Source organism: Pantherophis guttatus, chromosome 1 (assembly GCF_059756535.1).
Source record: "Pantherophis guttatus breed Tessera chromosome 1, ASM5975653v1, whole genome shotgun sequence".
Lineage (NCBI taxonomy): Eukaryota > Metazoa > Chordata > Lepidosauria > Squamata > Colubridae > Pantherophis > Pantherophis guttatus.
In genome coordinates this window covers 185,946,175-185,959,759 of record NC_142063.1, presented here as the reverse complement: position 1 = coordinate 185,959,759, position 13,585 = coordinate 185,946,175, and the positions used below count along the sequence as shown (strand labels likewise).

At 41.2% G+C, this 13,585-nt stretch overlaps 1 protein-coding gene across 17 annotated transcripts in view; it reads left to right on the top strand.

Annotated features, from left to right (window-relative positions):
• The window catches only part of RCBTB2 (RCC1 and BTB domain containing protein 2), a 57,317-nt gene that overhangs the window by 22,750 nt on the left and 20,982 nt on the right, over positions 1-13,585 (top strand). For 15 of the 17 annotated variants that reach the window (XM_087886263.1, XM_087886261.1, XM_034426873.3 and 12 more), the window contains 4 exons: positions 842-1,032; positions 8,658-8,784; positions 9,743-9,882; positions 12,391-12,521. In XM_087886263.1, coding sequence (XP_087742389.1) covers positions 842-1,032; positions 8,658-8,784; positions 9,743-9,882; positions 12,391-12,521 — 589 coding nt within the window. The remainder of the gene's footprint in view (positions 1-841; positions 1,033-8,657; positions 8,785-9,742; positions 9,883-12,390; positions 12,522-13,585) is intronic. The other 2 variants (XM_034426877.3, XM_087886289.1) reach the window with 1 other exon arrangement.

Below are 13,585 nucleotides of genomic sequence, written 5' to 3'. Positions count from 1 at the left end.
GCCCAATATGCTTTCCCTTATTTTCACAATCAGTTCATATTCTTTGAAAAAAATAATTTTTATACTTGGCCAGCATTTTATATCGCCACTGATCCAGAAATGGGGAGGTAGCCAGATATCCAGTTCCTCCCCTTTCGCTCTTGCAGTTCCTTTTTGTTCTAATTAATTTTTTTTACAGTTCAGGTTATCTCTTAAAAAATAGAAGTCTTATTTCCAAGATAGCAATTACTTTCTCACCCAGATGTCATGCCTTGTTTCCTCTTTCTCTTCACTCGTGACTGCTCTGGCTTTGTGACAGCTCTCAATGCTGTCCTCCCAGCTGTAGAGTCGAAGGCTCTTCGCTGGCGTTACAGGGAAATTACAGATTCCCTGCCCACACCAGCCTGTGCCTCCTTTCTTCACTGACCCTATGGGTCAGCTATGGTCCCCTATGAACCCCCAAAACAGCTGAGATATCGAAGCTTACTCCAGAGCCCCAGAGTTTGTGTCGTTCCACCATGTTGCAAGCTACACCCCCCCAAAAAAGTGGGGAGAGAGCCTTCAAGGTAGTAACCAACCTCAAGATTGTGTGTTCCTCTGTGAGCTTCATGCGAGTTGGCAGAGCCAGGTTTTCAAACTCTTCCGAAAGGCCAGAAGAGTGAGGACTCACCTCACCTCTGGGGTGAGAAGGCTCTCTTCTTGGACTCTTATCAGTTGGAATTCTTTAATTGATGGGATACATAACATGCCTTCCCTGCCTGACTAGGTGGGGCATGCAGATGTAAGATGGCTCCGCAGGTAACCTGGCTGTGAATGTTCTCCTTACACTTCTGAAATTTTTATTTTTTCTTTTCAAATTTAGAATTGTAGAGATTGCAGCATGTCACTCTTCTCACACCTCTGCTGCTAAAACCCAGGGTGATGATGTGTATATGTGGGGTCAGTGCCGGGGACAGTCCATCATTCTTCCATTCCTCACCCACTTCTGCTGCACTGATGATGTGTTTGCTTGTTTTGCTACTCCTGCAGTGACTTGGCGTCTCCTTTCAGTAGGTGAGCTTCAAATTAACTTTTTTTAATGCTTGCATTCCTGAATCTAAATTAGATCTTGGAGATGTATAAGTTACCATATTTTAAGTGCAGTCCTTAAAAAGAGTTTGAATCATGATTTGGAGGAAAAAGTCACATTCTTTTTCGCTATCAGTAGTGCATCCTAGGCTAAAGATACAACTCTTTCGTGTGTTCCCCATTTTTCTGCTTCATTTATTTATTTAATTTAATTTAATTTAATTTAATTTAATTTAATTTAATTTAATTTAATTTAATTTAATTTTTTAATTTAATTTAATTTAATTTAATTTAATTTAATTTAATTTAATTTAATTTAATTTAATTTAATTTAATTTATATACCGCCCTTCTCCCGAAGGACTCAGGGTGGTGAACAGCCATAATAAAACAGTGTACAAAATAGAATTTAAAAGCAGATTAAAATAATTAAATCATAGGCCGAATTTAAAACTCTCATTTAAAACCAATTTTAAAACCCCATTAAAACCAAATTAAAACCATTTATCCCATCAGAGTGGCTTGCTGGAATAACAGGGTCTTCACTGCACGACGGAAGGCGCAGAGGTCGGGGATCCTTCGTATATCCGGGGGCAATTCATTCCAGAGGGCAGGGGCCCCCACAGAGAAGGCTCTCCCCCTGGGGATCGCCAGTCTACATTGTTTGGCTGCCGGTACCCTGAGGAGGCCCTCTCTGTGAGCGTACCGGTCGGTGGGAGGCAATCGGTGGCAGAATGCGGTCTTGTAGATAGCCAGGTTCTAAACCATTCATTGCTATGTGCTATAATGACAGTAAGGAACAACCACCCATTCTGGACTTTTGACATTTCTTTCAGTCTGGTATTCTGTAGCAGTGCTCCCCAACCTTTCTGGCTCCATGGATAGGCAGCAGCAGTAGCGTGGCATGAGGGTGAGAGAGGGGATGGTTTGATGCACTTTTGCGCAAATGAACCTGCTGCTTGTGTGACCCAGTTCCATGCAGGCCACGGACTGGTACTTGTCCACTGTCCTGGGGTTGGGGACCCCTGCTGCAGAAGATGTGAAAGTAAACATCAAATGCATTGGGAGTCAAAAAGTTGGTTATCAAGAAGTCAAATGGGGTGATCCTGGAAGAATGAATTCATAAAATACCACTCTTTGTTGTTTCACCAAAAGCTTTAATCTTTAAATGGAATTTGAAAGAAAGATTATCTGAAATTTCCAATTGTAAAGTATTATGGCTTTATGTGGATTAAGGTTAGAATTAGAAGTTTTTGGTTTGTATTATTTTAGGAAATTTCATGCCAGCATGCAGATAATAGAAATTGCCATGAAAAATTCTTAAGGACGCTTTTATCTGTTTTGCTTAGAGCCACATTGATTTAATTTTGTAGTAGAAACTTCCAAACCAAGTTGATGTGAAGAGACCTGCACAACATTGGTAGAAAGCACATTTTAAAGTTCACCAAATGGGTGGGTAAGTGGGTACATGAAAGAAAGAGAGAGAAATAGATACGTACATACATTTACTTGAGGGACAAAGGCCTTTAACATGTAAAATCCATAGAAGAGTCTTTGAACAAATAATTTTAAGAAGAAAATACTTTTATCAGTTACATACAACAACATGTACTACTAGACGATTATGCAGATATTTTACCACTTGTTTTAATTATCTTCTTTGTCCTCCCATATAAAACTAATGATTTGGGCTGAATTGACATGGAGTAAATGAATACAGAGTACTCATTTAACAGCTTTTTGCTGTGGAATATATGAAATTTTACTGTTTAGTCTGCTAAAGTATGCTTGTCCTTCGAGCCAATCAGTATCCAACTGTGGCTTCTAGCTTTACTGGAAGACTTCCTTCCCAGACATGAGCTTGCTCAATATATTACCCTCTAACTCAAGCTGTGCAAATGTTTTGCATCCTGGGGTCAAGAGACCTGGGGTAAGCCACTCTGAGCAGAATTTGCATTACTAATAAAGACAAGGTTAATGCTTTTAGGAAGAGAGGTTAGTTCTTCCCCTCCACTCATCCCATTATTTCATTCAAATTAAGGCACCTAAAATTAGAGAAACTCTAATTATTACTTTTCATTTGAGACACAGTTTTTAGGGTTCTGAAGTAGACAGCAAAAAGGTAAGGATATCAAGACACAAAACTTAAAAGATAGAAAATTGTATTGGAGAAATTAAAAAAAAACTTTAATCCTAGGGAAGCAGACAATGATGATCATAAAAGATAATATTTCTGTGACTATCTAGATCAGTAGAATAAAAGCAGCAGTCTTTCCAATAGTAATATAAGGTCCCAAGAGAGTGCCACAAAGAAAAATAAGAACTTTGGGTTATGGATTTGGAGACTCCAAATCCATAACTCAAGGGGGTAAAAGTACCCCCTTAATGGATTACTGCCTTATCGTGGTGAAGGGGCTTGGGTAGCTCAATGAAGCTATGAGCTATGCCGTGCAGGACCACCCAAGATGGACAGGTCATAGCAGAGAGTTCTGACAAAACGTGATCCACTGGAGAAGGAAATGGCAACCCACTCCAGTAACTTTGCCATGAAAACCCCATGGACAGTACCAAAAGGAAAAAATATATGATGCTGAAAGATGAGCCCCTCAGGTCAGAAGGTGTCCAATATGCTACTGGGGAAGAGCAGAGGGCTAGTATAAGGATTGCCTCTCCTTCCAACTTAAGAAAGTAAAGACTCTTGAACCATGGTAGTTCAAACGGATCCTTTTATTAAGCAGAAGTGATAGCAACCAAGTTAAAGCAAGATCTGAATACCCTTCGGCAAGACAAGTAGGGTTAAAGCAGTAGAGACCCCTCCCTTTAAGTCAGAATGCAGATTTTAGCCAGTACACAAGTGTGAAGATGTTTTCTTTACTAGTTTCCCTGAGAACCCAAACAAACATGTATTCACACCGTTATCCTTTAAAGTGAAACAACCCGCACGGCTATCATAAACATTCCTCCACTTTAAGAGGATCTCAGGGCTCTTTGGCGCCAGGATACAGATTGTAAAATATCTGTTGACACAGGCAGTGCTAGTAAATCGAATCCAAGTCTCCCCCTTCTCCCAATTGATTGGCAGTATCACTTTTAGGGATCTGACATGCTACCCTCCTTAGAAAACGAAAGGGTCTACCTGTAAAAAAAAAAACAAATATAAACAAAATTTCATGATAGTATATTAACAAGGTTTGTTAGGGTATTGGGAATGAAATTTTCTCAGTAAGGTTGGATCCCTAACATGATGTTTAGTGACCCATTCGTTGTGTGCTGATGGTAAATGTTTCCAAGTGACTAAGTATTGGATTTTCCCTCTGTGGATCCTAGAGTCAAGGATTTCCTTGATTTCAAAGTGTTCTTCACCTTCAATCATGATGGGAACAGGTGGTGTAGATGCAGGTGGTCTGAGGGATGAGATTACTTCTCACTTGAGTAAACTAATACGGAATACTGCCTGAGTACTGCCTGGACTTGCCTGAGTGTCTTTGGAAGGAGTAGTTCAACTGCTACTGGATTGATGACTCTAGTGATAGGGAAGGGTCCAATGAACTTTGGCCGTAGTTTCTTCAATGGTTGTAATGATTTCAGGAATTTTTTAGATAAGTATACTCTGTCTCCAACATGAAAAGGTTTGGGTTCTATCCTTTGCTTGTCAGCTTGAATGTTAAAAGCCTCTCTAGCTTCCTTTAAGGCTAATCTAACCATTGGCCATGAGTTTTGCAAATTATCCATCCACTCCTTAAGTGAGGTGATGGTAGGTTCTTCTGTGGGTAGTTCAGGCATGGGGCTGAAATCCTGGCCTGTTGCTACTCTAAAAGGGGTAAAACCAGTGCTTGAATGTACAGCATTATTAAACACAACTTCAGCAAAAGGCAAAAGTTCGGTCCAGTTATCCTGTTGAAAATTAATAAAACATCTTAAATATTGTTCTAATACCGAGTTCAGAATTTCAGAATTTCCATTAGTAGACGGGTGGTGTGAGGAGCTCAACCCTTGGCTAGTACCAAGTATGTCCAAAAATGCCCTCCAAAATTTGGAGGTGAATTGAACCCCTCTGCCGGAGATGATCCTTTGTGGAGCTCCATGAAGTCAATAAATGTGTATTAGGAATAATTTGGCTAAACTTTTAGCAGTTGGGATCTTTTGGCAAGGTATAAAATGCGCCTGTTTTGAAAACAGGTCTGTTACGACCCAAATAACGGTATTTCCCTCATGTTTGGCAATTCTACAATGAAATCCATAGCAATCTCTCTCCATGGCGCTGAAGGCTCAGCTACTTTCTGCAAAAGACCTGGGGTTTTCCCCTGACATCTTTTTGCTGCTGCACAAATGGGGCAGTTAGCTACATAGCTTTCTATGTCCTTTTTTAGTAATGGCCACCAAAATTGTCTTTTAATTAGGTGTAAAGTTTTCAGAAACCCAAAATGTCCAGCTAATCTGGAGTCATGGCGTCTTACCTTAAACCTAGTCTTTGGCTCGCTGGAACATACAACTTCCCTCCCACCCAAGCCAAGTCTTCTTTCATCAGACAGCTAGATTTGTTGTTCAAAAACAATTCATCGGTGGCCAATGCTTGTTTAAAAGTTTGGGTGGTGTCATTGTCCATCAGTGTTTCTTCTTTTGCCTGGGATCTGGTGACTACTTTAGCGGCTAGTTGATTGTTTTGTACTATGGGTTTGATTACGTCTGACTTCACACTATTGTATTGTGGTTTTCTGGATAGCGCATCAGAAAGTTTTTTCCTCCCGGGAGGTATTTTAGAGTAAAATCAAACCGTTTAAAGTACTGAGCCCATCGTACTTGTTTTGGGGAGAGTTTCCTTGGGGTCTTTAGGGCTTCTAGATTTTTATGATCAGTCCAGACTTCAAAAGGGGTCTTACTGCCTTCTAGGAAGTGTCTCCAGGTTAACAATGCCCAACGAACTGCATAAGCCTCTTTCTCCCAAATGGCCCACCTTTGCTCAGTCTCATTCAACTTTTTGGATGTGTAAGCGCATGATTGTAGTTGGTCTTGCTCATTTTTCTGAAGAGGACCGCTTCGCTGGCATCTGCTTGTATGACAAATGGTTTCTCCGGGTCCAGGTGTTTTAGAATTTGTACTGCCGAGAACAGCCGTTTAAGTTTTTCAAATGCCTCCTGGCATTCCATAGTCCAGTTCAACAACTGCCTTGGTTTAGGATTGCCCTCCCACTTCGTTTTTAAGAGCTTGGTGATGGGGAGGGCAATTTGAGTGAAAGCGGGGATAAATTGGCAGTAAAAGTTGGCAAAACCCAGGAAGCTTTGTAACTGTTTACACATGCATGGAGGTTCCTAATCAAATACAGTCTGCACTTTTAGAGGGGCCATTTCTACGCCCTGGTGTGAAATGCGGTACCCGAAATAGTCAATCTTCTCTTGGTGGAATTCACATTTAGAAAGTTTAGCATAAAGTTTGGCAGAGCAGAGTTTGTTTAAAACTGCCCTAACTAGTTTTACATGTTCTGCTTTGGTCTTGGTATATATTAAAATGTTGCCCAAGTAGTCCAGGACCCCCTTATACAAATGCTGATGTAGCACTTCATTTATTAACTGCATAAACACTGCAGGGGCTCCTTGTAACCTAAAGGGGAGCACCTTGAATTGGTAGCACCCGAGGGGGGTGTTAAATGCCTTTTCCCACTCATCCCTCTCCTTAATTCTGACACAGTAGTAAGCCTCCCTTAAGTCCAGCTTTGAAAAACTTTTCCCTTTAGCGAGGTGTGTTAGCATATCTTTCATAAGGGGGAGGGGATACATGTTCTCCACACTGATCGTATTCAAATTTCGAAAATCAACACAGAGACATTTTGAGCCATCTTTTTTTTCTCTAAATAACATTGGAGCTGCAATTTTTGGTCGAGCTGGCTCGATGAAACCCCTTGCTAGATTTTTCTCAATGAATGTTCTCAGCTCTTCCAACTCCCTCGGTGACATGCTGTACATCTTGGGTTTAGGGAGTTTCGCACCGGGTAAGATTTCTATTGCACAGTCAGTGGCGCGGTGGGGGGGGAGCTCATCTGAGGCTTTTTCGCTAAAAACCTCAGCTAAATCCTTGTATTCTATGGGTATGCCCTCAGTTGGTGTGGCGTGACCAGGCATGGCTGTTTCTCGATTCTCTGCCCCCTCAGTTCTTTTATATTCTCTGCCTCCTCAGTTCTCAGCAAAAGTCACGTGCATCTGAAATTTTATGATACCTTGTTTCCAATTGATTTTCCTCTCTGAATCCAAAAACGGGGTGTGCGGAGGCCAAAAAAGTGCATTGCATTTCAGGCCTCCAGGGGAGGGATTGAAGCCTTCAGAGAGGAAAGGGTTTTCAGGCAGCAGCGCTGAGATCCCCTCCCCAAATCAAAAAAGTGCACTGTGTTTCAGGCTCCCTAATAATAATTGTTGCTGTTTTCTGCACTCTTTCCAGACTGACATCTGTCAAAAATGGTGCAGGGTCTCCAGCTTGGGCATGGGGTTGGACTAGATGACCTACAAAATCCCTTCCAACTCTGTTAATCTGTTAACATCTCAACATCTTTTTTATAATATGGTGATAAAAAAAGAATGCAGTATTCTAAGTGTGATCATACTAAGGCTTTATAAAGCTGTACTAGTACTTCATGCGATCTTGATTCTACCCCTCTGTTAATGCAACCTAAGATTGTATTGGCTTTTTTGACTGTTGCTGCACACTGCTGGCTCATATTTAAGTGATTGTCCATTAGGACTCCAAGTTCCCTCTCACAGTTACTGCTATTGAGCCATGTTTCACCTAATCTGTACCTATACATTTGGGTTTTCTTTCCTAAGTGTAAAACCTTACTTTTCTCTACATTGAAGTTCATTTTGTTAAATACAGCCCAGCGTTCAAATCTCTCGAGATCCATCTGGGTCTTGAGTCTATCTTCTAGGGCAGTGATGGCTAACCTTTTCTGAATTGAGTGCCCAAAACGCGCCCAAACCCCCAAGATGCAATGCGCCCCACACATGCGCCCCACCCCTTGCTCAAATGTGCGTGCCCCCATGCATGCGTGCGTGCCCTCTGCGTGTGTGCACGCCCCCTGTGCATGTGTGCACCTCCCTGCACGCACCCCACCCCATGCGAGTGCAACCCCCCGCACGTGCCCCACTCCCCAAACATGTATTTGCATGCCCCCTGCATGCGCCCCATCCCCATGCATTTGCAGCAGAGACCCAAAGACCAGCTGGAGGCACGCACATATGTGCAGCAGAGCTGAAATGGGGCGATAGCTCGTGTGTCTACAGGATGCTGTGTGCCACATCTGGCACGTGTGCCATAGGTTCGCCATCACGGTTCTAGGGTGTTAGCTATTCCTGACAGTTTAGTGTCTTCAAATTTGATGAATTTCGCTGGTCCATTAATTTAGTCACTTTGTCAAAAAATGAATCATTTGCTCATTATTCCTGAATAAGAGAAGAATGTAACAAAAATATTCTCTTGTTGCTTTGTTTATATCCAGGTTTTGTAGTGATTTTATTTGTGTAATGAAAAATGTTTGATTTCCATTATTTTCTTGTTTTTATGTACTATGAAAGAGATTGAAATAGAAAGTATTGCTGAAAAATATTCGTAATATTTTTGTTTCAGAACCTGACAATCACTTAACAATAGCTCAATCAATAAAAAAGGCATTTGACAACCCAGATAATGCTGATTTGAGGTTTCAAGTAGATGGAAAATACATTTATGTTCATAAAGTGTTCCTCAAAATTAGGTATGAAATTCTAAATCTTCTCCAATATTTTCATTAGCTTCCCTTTTTTGGCCTTTTTTGCCCATATACAGAAAATTTTTCCAGTACTATTAAAATACAGCTTCTGCTTTTGGTTGCATGCTAGGGAAGCAGCAGAAGTCTTTCTTTTTCTCACCTAAACTATGCTTCTGTGGCTTCCAAACCCCAGCCAGGGCAGTGGCCGCTCTGGGAGTGTGCTTCCCACTCTATGGTGACGGCTGGAGCTGAACCCTGCAGGGAGAGCTGGCCCAGGCCATGGCTTCCACGCGGGTGCTAGTGGTGGGCACCAGTGGCATTCGCCCACATCAACATGGTGAGGCCTGGGAGGCGCGAGAGCAGTGGGAGAACAGACACTCGCGCGGCTTGGTACCTTCGGGCTGCTTGTGTTCTACACACACATCCTGCAGAAGGGGAGGGGCTTGATAGCACTTGAAGGGAGCCTCTTTCTGCCGGACTCCCGGCTGTGAGTGCGCAGGCCACCCGGGGCCTCCTGCACCCCCAAAATAATAAGACCCCCCGATAATAAGGCCAAGCCCTTATTTTGGGATTCAAAACAAAATAAGACCCTGTCTTATTTTCAGGGAAACACGGTATGTTTTTCATTAAATGAAAAATCTATCATGCATGAATAAGCAGCTTCATGATCAGCAAAATATTGTGCTGATTATTACATTGTCAAAAATAGAAATAAGTCTCTACAAGGTATATAATTCATTTCAAAGCCAGTTTAGTGTGGCAGTAAGGCACAAAATACTGTCAATTCTAAAAACACAACTAATATGGAAAGGAATGGTTCAGTCCCTCTTAATACAAGTTACATTCGCAGGGGTTCATCTTTCCCATATCATTTTCATGTTAATATTTCAGGTTTTCTTTTACATGGTAGGAATTGAGTTGTTTGTTGGTGCTGATGTTATAACTGTTTCCCTTTTATGCCTAGGTGTGAACATTTTCATTCAGTTCTGAACAATGGTACTGAGGAAATCATAGAAATAAGTGAATTCTCATATCCTGTTTACCGAGCATTTTTGGAGTATCTTTATACAGATAGCATCAGTCTCCCTCCTGAAGATGCCATAGGTAATTGGAACAACCAGCTAAGGTGTTAATATATATTTTCATGATATTTACATACATATTTGTGTATACATACATACACTATTAACTCTTGAATATACTGACTTGTGCAAACTTAGTTCAGAGTATGAAATGAGTTTGCATATATTTTTCACATCTTGTAGCATTAGAGAAAGTATTTTGTTAGTGACGAAGGAAAATAAACAGACTGGTATAACAAGTTGTGCAGTGTTATAAGAAAAAGCATTATATTGCACACACACACACACACACACACACAATAACAATAGAGTATATATATATTCTACATTTTTGTGACTTTCCCAGTAGGCCAGAATAAAGATAGGCACATGTAGATGTTCATAATTAGTAATTAAAGGTCTTTTTTTTCAGAATTTAATATTTCTATGAATAATTATGAGAATAGTTTTAAGAAAGATTTAAGTAGCCTAGTTGTCCTTTGTTGCATCCTTTGTTTTAATCAATAGTAACAGGATAGTTAGGAATTTAGTCATCTCTGTTGGCTCCAAAGCTATTTAACTGTGTATAGTTTGGGGAGTACGTATGAGAATTGAAAGTATTCATTACACCCTTTTCTCTCTTCTGTCTCACCTTGGAAAAAGCAATTGCTTTAGCAGCAAAAAAATCAGGCATGGGCATTAAATTAAAATTAAGCCTTGCTACTGTTACCTTCATTGAAGGTAAGCTGATATTGTCCAAGATAATATCAGCTTACCTTTATGTAGGGAAAATCCCATATTTCCCACTAGAACTATGAAAAAATTCACCTGACAATTGTCTGCAAATGAAATGCAGACTACTTAGCTATTCTATATGTAAGTAATTCAGTGAAATCTTATTTTACCAGACATTGATATAGTACAGTGATGGCTAACCTTTTTGCCATTGGGTGCCAAAAGTGGGGGGAGTGGGGGTGGTTCGTGCGTGCATGTGCCCACACCCATAATTCAATGTGCCCTGCCCTCACCTGTGCATGCGTCCGTGAGCCATTCGCACTTCCCCTGCTTTTGGCATGCAATGGCACAGTGGGCCTGGTAGGCCCATTTTTCACCCTCCCCAGGCTCCAGAACCTTTCTAGGAGCCCACCCCCCGGAGGCCCTCTGGAGGCCGGAAACGGCCCATTTGCTGACTTCCAGTGGGACCGGAAAGCCCGTTTTTTGCTCTCCCCAGGCTCCCCAGTCTTTCTAAGAGCCTGGGGAGGGCGAAAATGGCCTTCTTCACCCCCTGGAGGCCGGAAACAGCCTATTTCCCTACTTCCGGTGGGCCCAGAAGGCCTGAAAATTGGCTGAGCTCGCGTGCCCACTGATATGACTCCATGTGCCACCTATGGCACGCGTGCCATAGGTTTGCCATCACATAGTAGATTTTAACTGGAGTAGAACAAATTACGGCAGAAATAATGCAAATAGAATTCAGAAATGAATTTATATCATTATGCAAATGATGTAAATCCTCACTCTTGGATTCATCAAACTTTCCTCAGTAACAGACATCTTGTCCCTCAGTTAGTCTCTTAAATTGAGATTTTACCATAATATAATTGTTAGGCAGACAAGGCACTGAATAAGAAAAGTTAAAATAAAAGCAGCTCATTCCCATGAAGCTGTCACAGGTGTCAAAAAAGGCAGTTTAACCAATATATTATTTTTCCTTAAAACCATTTTAACATTTTTGCTGAGTTGAAAATATTTCTGCTGGAATCTGTCTTGAGAGTTTTTTGTTGCTATAAGAATTGTAGCTTAGAAAATTTTATTTAAAAAAAAATATTTCCAGAGCACAGAACTCCACAAGATATAATTTTGGATTTCCAGATAGTGGAAGCTCCATTGGTGGCTCCAATGTTGAATTGTCTTTCCATTTAATTGGGAAATTAATGTTAAATTGGCAGTCAGAGAAGGGAGAATGAGGAAGAATTTCCTTGCCCATTTCTATTATATGCGAAAGGGGGAAAAGAGACTAGAAGCTCCATACATTTGCTAAAACCTTGAAGCAAATTTCGACTTTTCCAGATGCTTAGTACAAAATAAAAGACAGAATCTCCCTGATTGTGATGGTCTCTAACTCAAAGGCAAAGGAGCCACTCTATGGTGGAAAAGACAGACGGGGGGACCTAAAACTATTTGGTCTTGTCAGGTTTGAGCCAAAGCTGAAGCTGATTCCTCCTCATCCACATGCATACAACCTCCAGGCATCTGTAAAGTGCTTTAGATGGCCCAGGGCAGAAATGTTCTGATGAAAAGAGGTTCCAAACTTAACAAACCCCCCCCCCCCATTTCTGGATTGTCATCATTTTTTGAGCCTAGAACTGCTATCAACAGTCATCATTTAGAACGCATATTAAATTTGCAGATAACTATGTTTAAAACACCAGCTTTTCATATGTGACATCACTAGCAACATTTTTATTCCAGAAGTATTTTATAGTTGTGTGTTACTAAAGGTTTCTTCTAGCCTGTGTATAGACTTGATCCCCCCCCCCTCTTTTGGCAGGCCTGTTAGACTTGGCAAGCTTCTATAGAGACAACCGACTAAAGAAGCTTTGCCAACAAACAATTAAGCAGGGCATTTCTGAAGAGAATGCAATTGCTCTTCTATCAACTGCAATCAAGTATGAAGCAAAGGTATGGAAAATGTTCTTTACTGAGTTGCTACTGACTGGGGGTCCTTGTTCTACATTGAGCTATGAGCTTGAATTTGTCTGTGCAATTAATATATTGAGTAGTGTTAGTCAAGGAATCCACGCTGTTGGAATACTGCTTGGCCTATCTTATGGGGTCTGGTAAAAATTAGAAGCAGTTCTTGTACAGTCAGGTCCAGAAATATTGGGACATCGACACAATTCTAACATCTTTGGCTCTATACACTACCACAATGGAGTTGGAATGAAACAAACACAATGTGTGTTAACTGCAGACTGTCAGCTTTAATTTGAGGGTATGTACATCCAACTCAGGTGAACGGTGTAGGACTTACAGCAGTTTGTATATGTGCCTCCCACTTGTTAAGGGACCAAAAGTAATGGGACAATTGGCTTAGCTGTTCCATGGCCAGGTGTGTGATATTCCCTCATTACCCCAATTACAATGTGCAGATAAAAGGCCCAGAGTTCATTTCAAGTGTGCTATTTGCATTTGGAATCTGTTGCTGTCAACTCTCAAGATGAGATCCAAAGAGCTGTCACTATCAGTGAAGCAAGCCATCATTAGGCTGAAGAAACAAAACAAACCCATCAGAGAGATAGCAAGAACATTAGGCAAGGCCAAAACAACTGTTTGAAACATTCTCAAAAAGAAGGAATGCACCGGTGAGCTCAGCAACACCAAAAGACCTGGGAGAACATGGAAAACAAGTGTGGTGGATGACCGAAGAATTCTTTCCCTGGTGAAGAAAACACCCTTCACAACAGTTGGCCAGATCAAGAACACTCTCCAGGAGGTAGGTGTATGTGTGTCAAAGTCAACAATCAAGAGAAGACTTCACCAGAGTGAATACAGAGGGTTCACCACACAAGATGTAAACCATTGGTGAACCTCAAAAACAGGAAGGCCAGATTAGAGTTTGCCAAACAACATCTAACAAAGCCTTCACAGTTCTGGAACAAGATCCTATGGACAGATGAGACCAAGATCAACTTGTACCAGAGTGATGGGAAGAGAAGAGTATGGAGAAGGAAAGGAATTGCTCA